Source organism: Gopherus flavomarginatus, chromosome 1, assembly GCF_025201925.1.
Source record: "Gopherus flavomarginatus isolate rGopFla2 chromosome 1, rGopFla2.mat.asm, whole genome shotgun sequence".
NCBI lineage: Eukaryota > Metazoa > Chordata > Testudines > Testudinidae > Gopherus > Gopherus flavomarginatus.
In genome coordinates, this window is record NC_066617.1 from 6,983,862 (window position 1) to 7,001,039 (window position 17,178).

At 44.3% G+C, this 17,178-nt stretch overlaps 1 protein-coding gene across 3 annotated transcripts in view; it reads left to right on the plus strand.

The window, feature by feature from the left end:
• Positions 1-17,178, plus strand: part of KLHDC10 (kelch domain containing 10) — a 33,015-nt gene that overhangs the window by 4,913 nt on the left and 10,924 nt on the right. The window contains exons 2-8 of one of the 3 annotated variants that reach the window (XM_050936941.1): positions 3,701-3,846; positions 6,409-6,461; positions 8,205-8,294; positions 11,022-11,243; positions 11,824-11,978; positions 14,776-14,924; positions 15,593-15,677. In XM_050936941.1, coding sequence (XP_050792898.1) covers positions 6,443-6,461; positions 8,205-8,294; positions 11,022-11,243; positions 11,824-11,978; positions 14,776-14,924; positions 15,593-15,677 — 720 coding nt within the window. In that variant the 5' untranslated portion in view covers positions 3,701-3,846; positions 6,409-6,442. The remainder of the gene's footprint in view (positions 1-3,700; positions 3,847-6,408; positions 6,462-8,204; positions 8,295-11,021; positions 11,244-11,823; positions 11,979-14,775; positions 14,925-15,592; positions 15,678-17,178) is intronic. The other 2 variants (XM_050936939.1, XM_050936940.1) reach the window with 2 other exon arrangements.

Sequence of the window (17,178 nt, forward strand, 5' to 3'; positions counted from 1 at the left end):
TGATTACAATTTCCCTAGCTTATACAATACTGCAGGAGTAGGCAACCTGTGGCATGTGTGCCATAGGCAGCACACAAGCTGATTTTCAGTGGCACTCACACTGCCTGGGTCCTGGCCGCTGGTCCAGGGGGCTCTGCATTTTAATTTAATTTTAAATGAAGCTTCTTAAATGTTTTATAAACCTTATTTACTTTACATACAACAATAGTTCAGTTATATATTATAGATTTATAGAAAGAGACTGTCTGTCTAAAAATGTTAATGTATTACTGGCACGTGAAACCTTTAAATTAGAGTAAATAAATGAAGACTCAGCACAGCACTTCTGAAAGGTTGCCGATCCCTGCAATACTGTGAGCCTGAATCTGGGTTGCTTCTCTTACAGCTTTTGGGTGGCTGCTCTCCCATGCTTCTATTTCACCATGGAGTTGCTCTAAGAAACTCTCTTTCCTGATAGTTCAGTCTCTGGATATACCAATCTTTTACTTTTGGGGCAAGTTATCAAACAATCCATCATCTCCTAATAGTGGAGGAGTCAGCTAGACCTGGTCTAACTGAACATCATAGCGCAGCACTTTAATGTTATGTTAGTTGGAACAAGTATGATGGCACCTTGGGTCCATTTATGCTAGTGTCTTTGTCACAAGCAGGCAACACGTGTGGTAGAAATCCGCCGAAAGCTGTCTGCGTGTTGTCACTGCAGATAGCAATCACTGGGATACGATTGCATAAAGAGGTGCAGTACTGTTTTTCTGGCCTAAGCATTGCTCAGTTTCAACAAGCCATTTACAATGCTTGGTGGGACAGATTAGTGTTCTGAACAGCTCATCTGGAAAATAGTATATTTCACCAGTAATAAATGGTTCAGGTGCCTTTTGTGAACTTCAACTGCCATGGTCATAATCCTCGATTGCCTTTTTACGTGCCTGAAGAGCAGGGCCGGCTCTAGTGTTTTTGCTGCCCCAAGTGGCCCAAAAAAAAAAAAAAAAGCTGCGTTTGTGATTGGCGGCAGCTCTATCGCCGCTGCTTCTACAGCGGCAATTCGGCGGCAGGCGCTTTGTTCCGAGAGGGAGTGATGGCCCCGCCACCGAATTGCCGCTGAATGGCTGCATGTGCTGCCCCTCTCTTCATTGCCTGCCCCAGGCACCTGCTTGCTGTGCTGGTGCCTGGAGCTGGCCCTGCTGAAGAGGCTTTGTTATCTACCTATAATGAATCCATAAGTATTTGCAAGTCCATACTGCACCCTGGCACTGTTTTGTGCTAACTTTCTAAGAGTCATGATATTTACAGCACCCACTTCTGCCTGCTCAAGCCTTTCAGCCTTGAAAAGTTAATTGAAAATAAGCACGTTGCACATGTACAACATGCCTTTCAAATGCTTACCTTGCTCAGAGATAATGAGGCCATAGCTTGTCCTTGAGAGTTAAAGACAGTGACAGCTTGCGTTAGATGCACTCTTAGGGCTTGTCTTCACTGCAAGGTTAATTTTAGTGTTGCCTCAAACTGCAGTGCTGTCTACACACACACAAGCCCTTAACTCAGGCCTGGTGGTGCTTTTAACTTGGTTTGGCCCGAGAGGGAGGATAGGCTAAAACACTAGTGAGCACAACTTGTCAGCTGATAACATGACCACTCTGTAGTGTAGATGCAGGCTAGTGCTACCCAAGTGCTGCTTATCCTCCAGTGCCTTCCCACGCTTTTTCCCCTGTGTGCTCATAAAAGACAGAGCAGTTCTCTCATGACTTGCTGAGAGAGAATTCATTGAGCAGTTCTGTTTATTGCAACACACACAGCCCCGGGATTGTGCCCCCAGAAGTCTTAGTGTCACACACGAAGGAGTGCAGTGCTGGTGGAGATGCAGCAACCTGAGTGCTGTAGCAACCAGTGGGGTTGATCTGACTCAAGCTAGATAAGATCAAGAGGAGTAACTGGAGCAGAAGTCAGCAACCTTTCAGAAGTGGTGCGCCGAGTCTTCATTTAGTCACTCTAATTTAAGGTTTTGTGTTCAGTAATACATTTTAACGTTTTTAGAAGTCTATAATATGTCTTTCTATAAGTCTATAATCTATAACTAAACTATAGTTGTATGTAAAGTAAATAAGACTTTTTAAATGTTTAAGAAGCTTCATTTAACATTAAATTAAAATGCGGAGCCACCTGGGCCAGTGGCCGGACCCGGGCAGTGTGAGTGCCACTGAAAATCAGCTCACGTGCCGCCTTCGGCACACGTGCCATAGGTTGCCTACTCCTGAACTGGAGCGTAAATAACTTGAGTTAACTGCAGTGAGTGAAGACATGCCCTAAGAGGGAGTCTGTCGCATGTGTAGAGAGAGAGAGAGAATTCTTGTGGCCAAACTTGACGCAACTTAACGGGAAAGATGTTTTTCAAATGCGCAAATGGCAGCTGGAAGCCGAAGTGCTATTGACTTCGAAAATCTCCCTCTGTCTTTCTGGGACTGTAACTACGGTGACCAGATAGCAAGTGTGAAAAATGGGGACACTTGTTTTTGGGTGGGGGCAGTATAGATACCTATATAAGACAAAGCCCCTAATATTGGGATGTCTGCTCAGCCTAACCATAACAGGTAGACCTTACTGTCTGCTACTGACTCTTCTCTCACTCCTGTTCTTTTCTTTTTACACACTGTAGCTTCTTTCAAAGGTGTAATGAACAAACTGTCAAGTGAATTGTCCGAAACCTACTGTCTATGCAATAGATCAAAGCAAACCACAAGCATTTTGTGTCAGGTACACACATCTGGATAAACTCAGTGGATTGTGGGGAGAGGATGTCGAAAGTTGAGAACTAGAATTCCAATTTTGGGCACTGCTTCTGTTCCACATCCCTTTCTAGGCCAGTAACTGAGTATCAAACTAGAGATGGTGAGTGAGGTAGAATTCTAAAATGCACACGGGAGGGGTTGGAAATGAAACGGATGTGATTTGTTTGCAGGGGAAACGTCTTTGTTTAAGCCTGTGAAAATAAAAGAGAGAACAAAAATCATCTAAACACTCCATTTTTGCTTCCATGTTTAGAGGAAAACTGCCCTACTTTGATCACCCCTCTAGTAAGAATGCTCACGCAACAAGCCCTTTCTACTATGGCGTGGGTTTTTTTATTTTTAAGCAGGTGTGCTTAAAATGCATTTAGCATTTCTGAGCCTAGAGCTGCAGGCAGCCATCTTGCTGAAAAGAATGTCACCTGTGACTGGCATTCTGCGGGCCCTATGAAAGAGACATTAAACCAGTCTCCATCCTGTTTCAACAGTCAGTTCTGACTGCTTAAACCATTGTTACTAGTTGTTAAAGTGAGTTTAAAAACTGATTTAGCCCCACGTGCCTGCCTGCAGCTCTAGGCTCAGAAATAACTGTATTGAAAAGCCTTGAAATGTTTTATTTGCCATGACAAGGAGTTCTTACCATGTGAACACTGCTCCTGCGTGGCTGAGCAGAATGAGTGCAGCTTTCCTTTAAAATTGGACACCTGTGGAAGTTCCATTTGTGTGTCTGTTCTACTGGACGTTCCAATAAAACCTGATAATTTAGAGCAATAATATGGCTGCCTTTGTATCGCTCGTAGGCCTATTTTTTATTCCTATTTTGGGATTAAAGTCCACCACACTGCATTAGAGTTTGCTTGTTGACTAATTTCTAATCCACAGGACTCTTGATGGGAGTATTTTTCATTCTCTGTTTACAGGGCTGGTAAATTGCCCAGACACCTGATAGCTACAGGGCAGTAAGATGCAAGTAGAGTGTCCATCTGTGAAGCTTGGGTAATAACCTGCTGAGAAGCTCATCCCTCTGGCTGCTGGGAAGACAGTGTGTGTTGAGACTCCTATCAAGGTGCTGTCCCCTGGACCCTGCTCAGGGTCTCCATCTTCTGTATCTGGCTGCAGCTAGTTGTGACTTATGCATCCCCAGCCAACACTTCTGGATTGGACAGAGCTTGCCAGAAAGAGCTTTATTCTTTTCCCATATCACAAGCCTCACATCCTAGGTGTGGGGTTGGCAACATCATGCCTCTTTGGGGAGAAGGGGGTGTATCCTCTTCCCCTGCAAATAGCTCCAGCCACTTGCACCTCCAGCTCTTTCCAACACGGTGAGGAAACTGATAACAATCACATCAGTTTCATTTCTGTCCACAGGGTTCTGAATAGCAGCTGTGAAACTGACCAGGTTCTTGTCTGCTTCTTGCTGCTGCTTGGGACAGCTAAAGCACAGTAGCAATCTGGAGTTGTCTCTCCACAGATTTAGGAAGAAAGCACTGCATCGGTTCCCTCTGTGATGATAACTACCCAGGCACTAGGCTTAGTAATTCAGTTTAAGAACAAAAAAACTTAAATTCTGCGGAAATTGATGGTTTAGGCCCCTTTCACTCACTAGGCAAAGTTTAATTTGATGAGTTGATTGATTATTGTTGTGTTTCAGTTTAAGCTCTGCTTTAACAACTCAGCCCTGATAAAGGGACACTGAGGCCCGTGGTTTCAGAAACTAGATTAAAGTGGCCTCTCTTTTGAAAATAAAAATCCTAATGAAGAGTTAAGGAATATTAGGCAAATACCATATAGTACCCCTTCCTAAATCCTAAATTAGGGAGAGATTGTTAGCTTATGTGGCAGTTACTACTTTATTGTATAAGTCTGGCCCGTGGCAGGATGCCAACATTTCTTTTTCTTGGATAAAAAAGATAATAAAATGGAAGGCAAATTCCTGTGTCCACTAAACTTGTCTTGCTGCTCTGCCTGGAGTCCCTCTTACCATACATTTTTGCTGCCTGTATTCAGTGGCTGAGTTGCTTTCTTTGTGCCTTGCAGTTCAATTATATATGAGAGAAATTATACCGAGCGGTTGAAATATGGGTGGGAAAAAATCCAGTTGACTTTAGATTGCAGTCACGTCATGGAAAAGTGACTTGATTAGTCCTATCTTAGAACCCTTTTGAGGCATGGCCATGTGGCGGTGTTTCAATGTCACGCTGTTTGCCTGGAATCTTCTCCCCTGAAAGTTCCTGCTGCCATGCTCGGTTTTATGTCAACCAAATTAGCTTTGGAGCCTTAAACTGGGAAAGCAGAACTGACAATCTGCTCTGCTGTGCAGAATTTTGTACTCTGAAGCCATTTTGTGGAAATGACTCTTCCCCCCCACCCCCAAGTGCATAACTTTTCAATCACTTCCTATTCTGATATTCATTGCATTGAAACTAGCAATATGCTTCATATACTCCTTGCATAATGCGGGTGGCTGGGTGAAAATCAGAAACTTTATATTCAATGTCTTGTACTGGAGTTCTCATATTCAGGTGCGAATTGATCTAAGGCTTAGCAGAAATGGTGTTTTATCAGAGGGGTATGAGTCAGTTTATAACCCATTGTATTGTAATATCATACCATCTTTTCCCGGACTTCTGAGAGTAGAAAGAGGTAGTACAGTATGAAGGATTGGTTGCCCAAGGAGCCCAAGCGGGGAACATTCTTCCCTCTGAAGCCTTTGGCTTCTCATATACGTGAAGCATATCTCTAAGCAAAGTAAGACGAGCTCTGGGTTCCCCAAGCATTACCTGTTTGCACAGAGTGGAAATCCTGTACTTTAGTTTCCAGACTACTGCTGTAAGAGGATTTGCTAAAAGGAGCAAAGGAGATAGTGGTGAAGTGGCTCTAATCTAAGATTCAATTATTGTCAGCTGGTAGGGTGGTAGTTCTATTACTAGAGTACCGGGAGGAACCAGTCTGAATTGAGATCCCCATTGTGGTGGACTCCATCAGTGTAGTAAAAGGCAGTGCTCTGCCCTAAAGAGCTTTCTAACTCCTTCAAAAGACAAAGCAAACAGGTAGATGCTGCCCACAATGGTGAGGGATAATAGGAATGGGAATGCGTTGGTACCCAGATTAGCAATGCGTACTGCGGATAGGTGTCAGGGTGATTTAAAGATGCCAATGAAAAGTTTAATGAGTAGCTGTATAGTCTGACATTGAACTGTCGGTTCTGAACTGGCAAGGTGGTAATGTTGACTTCTGTTGTCTTTTATTTTTTTTTCTGTTTATCTTAGCAAAGCACTCTCTGTTTTTAATCTCTTTATGAGAGTGAGCACTTGGAATGACTCGTACAGATATATGGATCCAATCCTGCTGTTGCTTATTTATGCAGAATTCCCATTAACTCCATTGGGTTCTGTGTATGCCTAACCAAGGATGGAATTTGGACTCCAATCTATTTGTATCTAAGCACTCCCTTGATTTCCTGGTTGATCTGTAGTTAATCTGGAGCTTTATTATGGGTTTTATCTTACTAACTTTAAAGGTGACCTGCAAAGAATGTTTGCTTTTTTTCATGATTGCTTTATGATATTCCAAATTTTGAGATTTTTAAAAAAATTCTTTTCTGCTTGTCTTTTACATACAAATGCAGGTGGTATATCTTCTTCTTTTCCCTGGAAGACTCTATGGACAAATGGAGAGATGGTAGGATTATGATATCAAAAATACCGGGGAAGTGATATTTATTCAAGCTCTAAAATCAATTTAATTCAATGCCTGACAATCAGTTGAAAGACATTTTTTTTTTTTTTTTTTTGTTGAAAAGATTCCATGCCCGAACCTTCCAGTTGAGGGCTGAGAACTCCCCTTCCAGTTCTTTGTCCTCTAAAGAAACCTCCAGCAAAAAAGTGAACAAGGAAGAGAAGATGCTTCTGACATGAAACAAATGACTCAAACTCCTTTAGACTGTATTCATTATAAGCAAACCAAAAAGGATCCTTGTTTCAGTTTGTCCCTTTGCAGATCACCTTTAAAGCATCAGATAATCTTAATTAAATAAATTAATGTAGATTTGAGGCCCATAGTCTTTTGGTTACTGACTTCACACATGTATCGGGTGAGTCTTGTTTGTGCACTAACATTTGGTGTAGTTTCTTCATTGACTAATAACCTTATATTGAACAAGGACAGCAGCATTGTAGAGGAGGCCAGTCCTGGTAGGGAATTGTTTTTCATGGTAATGATGGCCAAAATGCATCCTGTATGCAATTTTTAACTTACCACTGTCTCATGCAAACCTCTTTCTTTATTCACCGCATGTTGGTGTGTTACTCAGCTCTGCAAAGCATTTCAGTTACTTTAAATGCTTTCTTTGCATTTCCAGAAGGGTGTCAGCAATGCAGAGTAAAATGTTAATAGTGAGGGGGAATTGGAAAGGGAAGTTGGTCACATTTGTTCTGTTTTACTCAAGTTTGGGTCTCAATACCTGAAAGAGATCTGACAGATGGTTAAAATGGGAGCCATGTCCGTATCAACAGAATTTGAATGAATTTGGCTTGATGTTTATTTGACTTGACTGGTATCTTCTGATAATAAGCGTGGATCAAACCCAGTTTTTCTTTGAGCCATTCTGACCCCAGCGCTGAGATCACGTTGCTAAACCTGTGTTGACTAAACCAAACTTAACCAGCTGGCCTGGATGAGCGTCACACGTTAATCCTGTTGGCACTGTAACATGGGGTGTGTTAAAAATACATACCTGCGTCAAACCATTCCAGTGGCTTGCTGTAGGGATACAAATGGATCTTTTAACAAACTGTCACATCTTGTGTTAATTTCCATGTTGCTGCCAAATTCATGAACACATTGGAAAGACAGTTGGGGCTGGTGAACTTGTGTGTTCCAATAACTGTCGTCCATTTCTGGTGATTTCTCCCTGTGGGGAAGAGATTGATTAATGCAGATAACTGAAAAACATGATTCAGAATAGTATCACAGGGACCTCTCTCATCAGTGTAAAGCACACTTTAAAATACACATGCCACAGATGGAGCTAGTGACAAGATTTTTCACCAGTTTGTTGGGTTTTATCCCCCACTTGCTGCTCGTTGGCTGCGTGATGACTGCTATGAAAAGCAGTTTTGAGTCCTAGAAACAGCATAAAACAGCTGATGAGTTTTAGCCACAAGGTGGCAGCACTCCACTACTGATTACTGAATTTGATAAGAACATGTGTACACAATAGTTGTATCTTAATCTGACAGACTGGGAACCGGTTTAAGCACATCTGCTTCTTTTGGGTGACAAAACTTGTTAACCTTTCAGGACTGATAGTTTGCACCATCTTTAGTGATAATGCTTTATATTTTTCTTGATGCTTAACTTGCTGCTGCTACTGTTATTGCTGTGTGTATGTATCTGACTCATTGCTGGTAATTGTGGTAACAGGCTCTAAGAAGAAAATACGATTGGTCCTAATTAGACGCTTCCCTCGGTCTCGTCCCATCCTAAAGGTCCGTAAGAGGTCTTTCAGAGCAGGTGGGTGGCGCTGATCACAGATCGCTGTGTGGGTGATGGGAACCTCTTCTAAATTCTGCACTTTCCAAATGCTGCTTAAGGAGTGCTTGTGGTTTGGGTGTGTGTAAGCACAGGTGTTTAAAGGTGTGCTTGGTCCATAACCGTATGTTGCTTGCTGATCTGACTTTCTAAAATGGGGAATTTTGTGAATTGCAACTTCAAAACAAGAGCACTTTTGTACTCTTGCTAAATCACCTTGTATGGACCATCTATCCTGTGCAGAAAACTGAGAATTGAAACACGCTAGGTGCAGGTCTCATGATGAGTGGTACACGTGCCTTCAGACCCCTGCTTCATTCAGCAAATGGGCAGTTATTCAGTGTTTCTCTTTCTCTCCATATTCAGTATCAGGCCCCTGGTCTCATTTACTGTACACTATCCAAAACCTGCACTGAATACAAAATTAATCATTTCTTCTTGGGCATTTCTGTGATATTTGTCTTTCATAAGCACTAATGAAGTTATCTTCATGACTCTTGTGAGATTACATGGTAGCATTCCCATTCTGCATGTGGGAAATAGAGAGATTAAGGCCAAAATTGCAAAATTTCCTAGAAGCTGCTAGGAAAGTTCAGCCCATAGACGGAGCATCCTCAGTAAAAAATTTAGCTGCTAAACTCTTGACTCTCTGCACGTGTGAACTGACGTTTTTTCAGTTTAACTTGGTCAGATTTGGGAAAATTCTCATAGGCATGGAAAAAGACACATGCTTGACCCCAGGGCGACCCTCCTGCCAAACATCATCTCCCTGTGCCAAAAGCATGGAGGTGCTATAGCTTCTCAGCGATGGCTGGAAGAATTTTTTTTTTTTTTTAAAAGGACCAAACACTTCTCCTACTCTCTTGGAAACAGCTGAACTGTTCTAGCTGAAACTTGCATATAGAAAAGCCAGAGGCAAACACCTGGCATGGGAAATTTCAACTCAAATGGCTAAAATTAAGTAAAGTTATCAGACCCTGGCTTTGGTCATTTATAAAGGAAAGTGTCAGGCAATCTGAGCTGTAAGTGATGCTATCTTCACTACCTACACTAGTGTCAGCAAGCTGGGGCTTTGCTCTTATATGGGTGTGGTTCTTGTATGTTCAGCTCCAGAACATCTGACTGCTGGAATAAACTGGTCCACTGAGTTAGACATGCAATTAAAAGTCCTTTCCCCTTTGCTTATCCAGAATGATGTTGGAAGAGGGGCTCCTGCGGGGAGAGACCTTCGGCTGTTAGCTTTCCTAGAGAGGGGTGGCTCTGGGGATATTTTAAAAGCAGCAGACAGTGATGCTTACCAATGGGCATTTCAGGAAAACAGTGGAGTTAGAGAAGCACAACTGGCTATTTTAGCCACATTGTCTGTGGCTCCAGGTCATGAAGAGGAAGCATCCTGTCTGGTCATAGCTGCAAGACTGGACCTGATTCTCCGTGTGTATTGAACTAAAACAAGCTGAGCATTATTTTCTGATCACTTGTCCATGGGCAGTGACAATTTCCAGTGTCGCTCTCCAGTAAGAATGTAGCTGTCCCAGGTCTTAGCCTGTGATCTTTAATCTATCAGGAAGATGTAAAATTGCTGCTGCTGTTTCTGCCACCGAGCTTATTCTGTTTGGCACTATCCCTCCTCACCCCCACATTTTAGCCCCTAATCTGAGAGGGATTCGTGTGTTGTCCTGTGCTGGGGTTCCCTTCTGTGTAAATGTGGAGTGGTGCACAAGGGCAAAGGAGGAAGCACAGGAGAGTGAATCTGAACCTGCATTAATGACAGCTCTGCTCCATGGTGGCAGAGTTGTTACTGCCTAGTAGTAGGAATGAGGCCTACGCAGAGCATGCAGATCCAAATTTTATTTGGCACCAGCATGAATTTCAGTATGTGGGGTTGTCCTGGATTTGACTGGCAGCCTGCATTAGGGAAGGAGCAGGCATGCAAAGGTCTTCCATCTAGGGAGGTACTGTCAATTGCCTACCCTCATGTAGCCTGTTTTCTCTCTCGGGTTCCCTGTTGTGCTCCAGGCAGTATCATTAAGGCCTTTGTGTTGGTCTATCAGGAGATTGTTGCTGTGCTGAAGTTTAATTAGCTACTGTTTAACTCAGTCCCATATCACACACAAGTGACATCGCAGACACACACAAGCGGCAAGTGCCTGCCTGAAAGCTTGCAGTTTAGACACAGGCCTGCAGGAGCGAATGATAAAGGGTAGTGTAGGAATTAAGGAAGAAGTGAGAATAAATCATGGCGTGTTCACTGTTCTCTCTCAGCATTTTTAATATAAACCTTTGGGACAGTATCCGGAATGAAACCTGAAAAAGAGAGCTCCGGGGAAGGATTTGAAAGATCATGGAGGCTGTCCAATGTATAACGGAGCATCTGAATAGGCAAGATCTGGTTGGACGAACAGGGTAGTCTAGGATGAGGTGTAACATTCAGGCCCTTGGAGACAAGGTGTTGAGAGAAGACCTTTGCAGAGGGATGGATCTTCTCATAATGGAAATATCAACTCCTTAGCACATGTATGCACACAAAAAAATAATAAAAATTGCCGTTTAACTCTAGCTGTTCCAGTTGGAAGCTGAAATTTCATCCACTGCAGCGTCCACCCAAAACGTGCAAACCTAGCTCCTTCCTTCCTTGGCTCCCCAAACCTTACTGACCCTGCTTTCTCCACGCTGTCTATGCTTAGTAAAAATAACTTCCTCCTGCTCCAGGTCACCGAGCCCCACCAGCAAGGAGCGGCCATCGTTGTGTAGCAGATAACGCTAACCTGTACGTGTTCGGCGGGTATAACCCGGACTACGATGAGTCTGGTGGGCCAGAGAATGAAGACTACCCTCTCTTCAGGGAACTTTGGCGCTATAACTTTGCGACAGGTGCATGGCATCAAATGGGCACCGAGGGCTACATGCCTAGAGAACTAGCATCCATGTCACGTGAGTACGGGAATTCAGTTACCGGCTGTGAAATCTGTTCTAGCGGAATGCCCTAGTGCTGTGCAGATCTAGCTGTGTAAAGATAACATGGTATAACTAGAGCGCGAGAGAGCTGTGCTCTGTTTTGACTCTCCCATGGACTTACTGTGTGTGGGCAGGTCACTATTACTGTCGCCCTCTTTCATCTCACCCACCTGTTTCCCAAAGTGCCTGCCATAAATCTAAAATGAGCGATTCTGGGTGCCCAACTTGAGACAACTTGACGGGGCCTGACTTTGAGGACTGGTGTCCAGTGTTTGCTGAAAATCAGCCCTCTCTTAAGGCATCCAAAAATTGACCTCCCAAATTACTAGCTTATCTTGAAATTGTAGGCCCCTGTCACCAAAGCCTCCTTACCTTTCTCCTGTGCCACACTTCAAGATCTGCAGGTGACGAGCACTGAGTGCAGAGAATTCTGCCTTCCCTCCACACATGCCTGAAATGTTAGCTCTTTGTCCTCTCAACAGAGACAATAATAGCGCAGTCTCTTTCCGTTCTCCCAGTACGTCGTGTGACCCAAACCTGTGCTCCTCTTTCCTAGTTGTGTTGCACGGGAACAATCTGTTGGTATTTGGCGGCACTGGGATCCCATTTGGGGAGAGTAACGGCAATGATGTCCACGTCTGCAACGTGAAGTACAAGCGATGGGCACTGCTCAGCTGCCGAGGGAAGAAACCCAATCGAATATATGGACAGGTACCAAGGGAAACCCAGAGTGCAAAAGGCAGCCCTTATTAAGTAGCCTTCTAGTGCCCCAAATGGATGGGATGCAACTCTGCCCCACTTCGCTTAGAAGATATGCATGTGCTAAGCTACCTGTTCATTGGACGTTCAGTGGTTCTTTGTCTAGTGCCTTCCCCCTCCCCTCTGCTTGTGGCCAGGACTGTTGTCCTTGGAAGGGTGTGTCTACACTTAAAACACTACAGCAGCACAATTTCAGCACTTCAGGGTAGACGCTTACTATAATAACAGGAGGGGTTCTCCTGTTGCCATAGGGAATCCACCTCCCCAAGAGGAGATGGCGTGAGGTGGACAGAAGAATTCTTTTGTCGACCTCGTTATCTACACCGGGGGTTAGGTTGGCATGGTTATGTCTCTAAAGTGTGAAAAATCCACCCCCTGAACTACAAAGCCATGCCAATGTAAGTTCCCAATGCTGACCAGCCCTTACGCTTTGTCAAAGATCAAAAGTATAACAGAGGCTTGTCGGTGGTAGAACAATAGGAATTGATGCTTGGAAGTTTTTAAAAGAAGTTTTTAATGGGAGTGGATTGGCCGATGCAGTGTTAGTGCATCAAAGTTGACCAATGGAAGGGAGCTTCTGTGAGCTTCTGTGGCTGTTTTTTGTCAGTTTCTGTGGTGAGGGAACTTCAGAAGATTTAATGCTCACAAACCGCAATGTCAGATAGTAAAGTCTTTCTAGAACACATCTAATATTCTTACTTTTGTACCACTCGTGATAAGTCTTGGGTTAAATAGGTTGTACTCATCTATACCAGGCTATCCCCGTATGCACACACATAGCAGATGTCATCTCCGCTTGCATCTAGGTACTGTCCTCAAGTGAGGGATGTATAAAGCATATTCACTGTCCCCAGCTCTGCCTGTGTGCCAGAGAAGTGTCCACATCTCTGCTACTGCCTGAGATCATTTGTGATGCCTCCTTCTTGACTGCACCTTTGCCCAGTGCTGTAAATGGATGGACATTTAAAACACTCTGGAATTGTAAAGGCTGCCTCGTCTGCCATCTTGCATGTGTCGTTTGCCATGCAAAGGGTTTATATCCTTGTCACTGATATGTGCTAATTGTATGTCTGTGATAAAACGCTCACCATTCTGGTCGCTGGTCAGCCCAGTACAGATTCACAAAGTTAATTGTGGTTGGACTTGAACATGCAAACAGCCCCTAGTGCACTGATCTGTCTATTTTATTTTTTTTAGTGCATTCAGAACACAGCAGCTCCGAGCACCTTGCTTGCGATTCAGACTGTCGCTTTCCCTCTTTGAATCCTTCCACATACTTCATTTTGCCTCTCATATCAAATTTAAGCTTCTCGATGTGATAGTGGGAATGTTCTGTAATATTTTTTCTGAAGCCGGCGTGCGCTATGCGTTGCAGGGTTACCTAGGGGTAGAAAGGGTGGTTTGCTCTCTGCCCGAGGCTCAGAGAGACAGGTTGGAATGGCTTCCAAGGGAGTATCTGAGCAGACTGGCAAATCAAGTCATCAGGACGTTGATACCTAGCAACCAACGACCTTAGATGGCCCATCTCTCTGCAGGAAACCAAGCAGTGTTTGCTCAGCTCCAGAGCAAGGACTGGGAAGGCACTAGGGGGTGGTTACGGCTTGGCTGCTGAGGGCTTCTGGGGACACACCTGAACTGGGGACAGAGAGGTCAATTAGACTGTGCTGGAACTTGCTTTTCTCCGTGCTACCCAATGACTTCCCTGTGCCATGTTCCCATCAACTAATAAACTCATCTGTGTTACAGTGCCAGGTTAGTGGAGGAGGTGCTTTGCTCCCTACGATTGTACAAGCCTGCCTCAGCTGGACTCAGTAAACGGAGCTCCCGCTGTGCAGCAGGGCTGCTGATGGCCCCGATGTCCAGTCTAAGGAGGCAGGGAGGCTCTGGAGCAAGCCTGAGACCCTGGAGGTCTGGCACACTCAAGGGGTTCTGCCTAGAGACCGTTGGGGCCGGAGCACCAATCTTGTGGATCTGTGATACTCTTCTTCCTCTTCATATTCCATCGCTGCTCCCATTTCTTACCACTCTGCCAGGAATCCTGGCTCACGCTCCCCATCGCTCATCTTTGCCTTCCCCCATGCTACTCCATAGGCCCAGAACTCCCTGTATCCTCCACACGCCCCTCTGCTTCCAAATCCCCTTCAAACTCCCTCCTGCTATAAAGCCTGCGTGTGATAACCTTGCCCTACAATGCGCTTCAGGGTAGAACTAGTGCAGTAGGGGTTGCCTATTTAAAATGTAAGCACCTCCGGGTAGGGCTCAAACTGCTGCTGAGGGCCCAGTCTGGAGGGCCTTAGCGCTATTCTGAAATGAAAAACCTTGTTCTAAACCAGCTTCTCTCCTTCCCTCTGTTGGGTCTCTTCATGCAAGTGATGTCATTGGCCCCCGGTCTGCATTGACTGACCAGTACTGAGCAAGTGACCTGCTGGCTTTATGGGCTTTGATGTGGCTCTTTCTCCACGAAGGGGCACTCATTTCCCCACCTGCTTTTCTCCTAGCCCCATTTTATGGGAAGTAGCTACCTGTCCACAGCTACAATGACTCCATTAAGCCCTGGTGAGCAGCTCCAGGCTGCCTCTTCCCCTCCTCTGCTGCATCCTTTCTGGAAATGTGCTTTTGTAGGTGATAAAGGGCCAGTTTTGTAGCGTATACGTGGGTCATGAAGAACAGGACATCTCACCTTCCTTCACTCACTGAACTAACACTTCACGTCTAACAGGCCTGCCTTCTTTCTTTCCTTATCTTCCAGGCTATGGCTATCATTAACGGATCCCTGTATGTTTTTGGAGGAACAACTGGTTACATTTATAGCACAGATCTACATAAATTAGACCTTAACACTAGGGAATGGATACAACTGAAACCAAACAACATGCACTGTGACATGCCAGAGGAGAGGTGAGCCGCTGACGTTTTTACATTCCCTGCGAGCTTTCGTTTGGTCCAAGATGCGTATTTTGAAAGGAAATTTGATAGACTTGATATGAAAAACGACTCTCTGCTTGAATGGCAAATGCATTATCTCAAGAGGGCCTTGACTAGGGAACACACTGTAACTTGTCTGAAGTGGGAAAAATTGAAAGAGCTAATGGACGCGTTTATTAGCAATAGTCATGTGTGTCTGAAGACTTGCACTTCTGGTGAATGGATCCAGTGAAGAAAGTGGCAAATGCCTCAATCTTGATACTAAAACTGGACTGCACAACACTAGGACAGTTGCAGGGTTCTGTGCTGGCTGGTTGGTGAACTGTGGGGGAGGGAAGGAGGCTGTATGTGACCCATCTCTTGTCTGATCCTGTAATGTGATGCCAGATCAGAAGATGATCAAGCTATTTTTATGCAGGGCAGTTGCAAGAATACCTTACTTCTCTCAGGGTTTGGATTTGCTGCCTGGGTTGCTCGTGAAAGCACCCAAGTAAAACTCCTGCCACTGGAGACTGCTTTAGGACAACAGAGCTAGGCTGTATCAGCCTAAGCCACTCAAGCTAGTCATGTTTAGAATAGCTTTCAGTTCTGGACAGCAAGGGAGTTATTGACTTCTTGTGATGCTGGCTTTGCACCCTCAGGTACAGACATGAAATTGCACATGATGGTCAGAGGATTTATATCTTGGGAGGTGGAACTTCCTGGACTGCTTATTCCTTGGATAAGGTAAAGAGATCAAAATAAATAAATGAAAAGACCTAGGCATTTGGCAGTGGAGGGGTTGAGACAGAGCAGAGCACAGTCAGAACACTCTCTTCATCCCCAGCATGCCATCTTATTTTCACACTAGGGAAGAGGATAGGAATTGGGATTACCAGAAGGGAGAAGAACCTGTTATAAATGTACTCCTGGGGAAATTTGGCGCAACTATGCACGTGCAGAATTTCTGTCCTGTGCAGATTTCTTTATTTCCCTGCGGAAAAATGACTTTCTGATGGGGAAGCAAAGGGAAGCCACAGGAGCAGTCACATGCTCTTCCCCAGCAGCACAAGCGCATTGTCTCGGGCACCTGGAGCAGCCCACAGAGAGGTAAATCACTGCAGGGGATGCCTCGATGCTGGACATGGACCTCTGGGACAGGCCCAGCACTTGTGCTGTGTCAGGGTCGGGTGCAGCCTCGCTGCTGAGTCCATGGAACTGCAGGGTGATCTCCCACCTCTGTGCAGCCAGTCTCTTGTGCTTCCCACTCTACATTTATTTATTGACAGATAGAAAAGAAAAAGAAAAATTCTGCAAATTTTATGTGGCAAATTCCCTCAGGAGTATAAATGTTTGCGTAATTAAAAAAATATTGAATTGTGAAGGAATGAGTTTACTACCAATTTGTTGTGGTGAATCCCAAATTAAGAAGTCATTTGGTAGATTCTCAACAACCGCAACAGTTTCCCAAAGTAACTTTGTAGTTCTGTTGATAAGGATCAATCTCTTGACATGGTTAAAGGAAAACGATGTTCTGCTAGAGCAACTTTCCAGATGTACTGTATGTGCCAAACTAAGGAGGCTTTGATAGGAAGCATTAAAAGGAATAGAATGATATGGGGAGTCAGGTGTGTGTCTGACTGTCTACTATACTCCTCCTCCCCTCCACCCCCGACTTGTGCTCAATTTCTAATGGTAAATACTTCGTTTTCACATCTTCTTTTTGTGGAGGAAATAGGTTTTAGATGCCAAGACACTTAATGGACAGGGAGAGGACTTTAAATGATGCTACATTTTTAAAAAACTTCATATTTGTCACAGTTCAAATGATTTGTCCTCCTCTCCCTGTTCTTTGTGCTCCGTATCTTTCTTGCTAGATGAGTATATCTTGATGCAACTAACTACTGCTGGGAGCGGGGAGAAGGGGAAATTATGTTCTTAAACAAGAGAAATGTAGGACTGATAGTTAAACTGGACGTGTCTTTCCTTCAACCGTGGGAATTTTTTTTTTTTTTTTCAGACCTAGATGTAACTATTACAGACTGTCAAACTTGTGTGTTGTGATGATGCTTTTCTGCCTGGATTTTATTGTGGGCACTGTTTTGTGATACCTCTTTGTGTCAAAACCAGGGTAAAAGTTACTTATAGTGGCTGGCAAAGAGAAACCATTCTTGGCACTGCGTATGGCAGTTGAAGATAGTTTCCTGATGCTTTAATGTGTTGCGTACCCTCAGTTCTTTCTGACGGC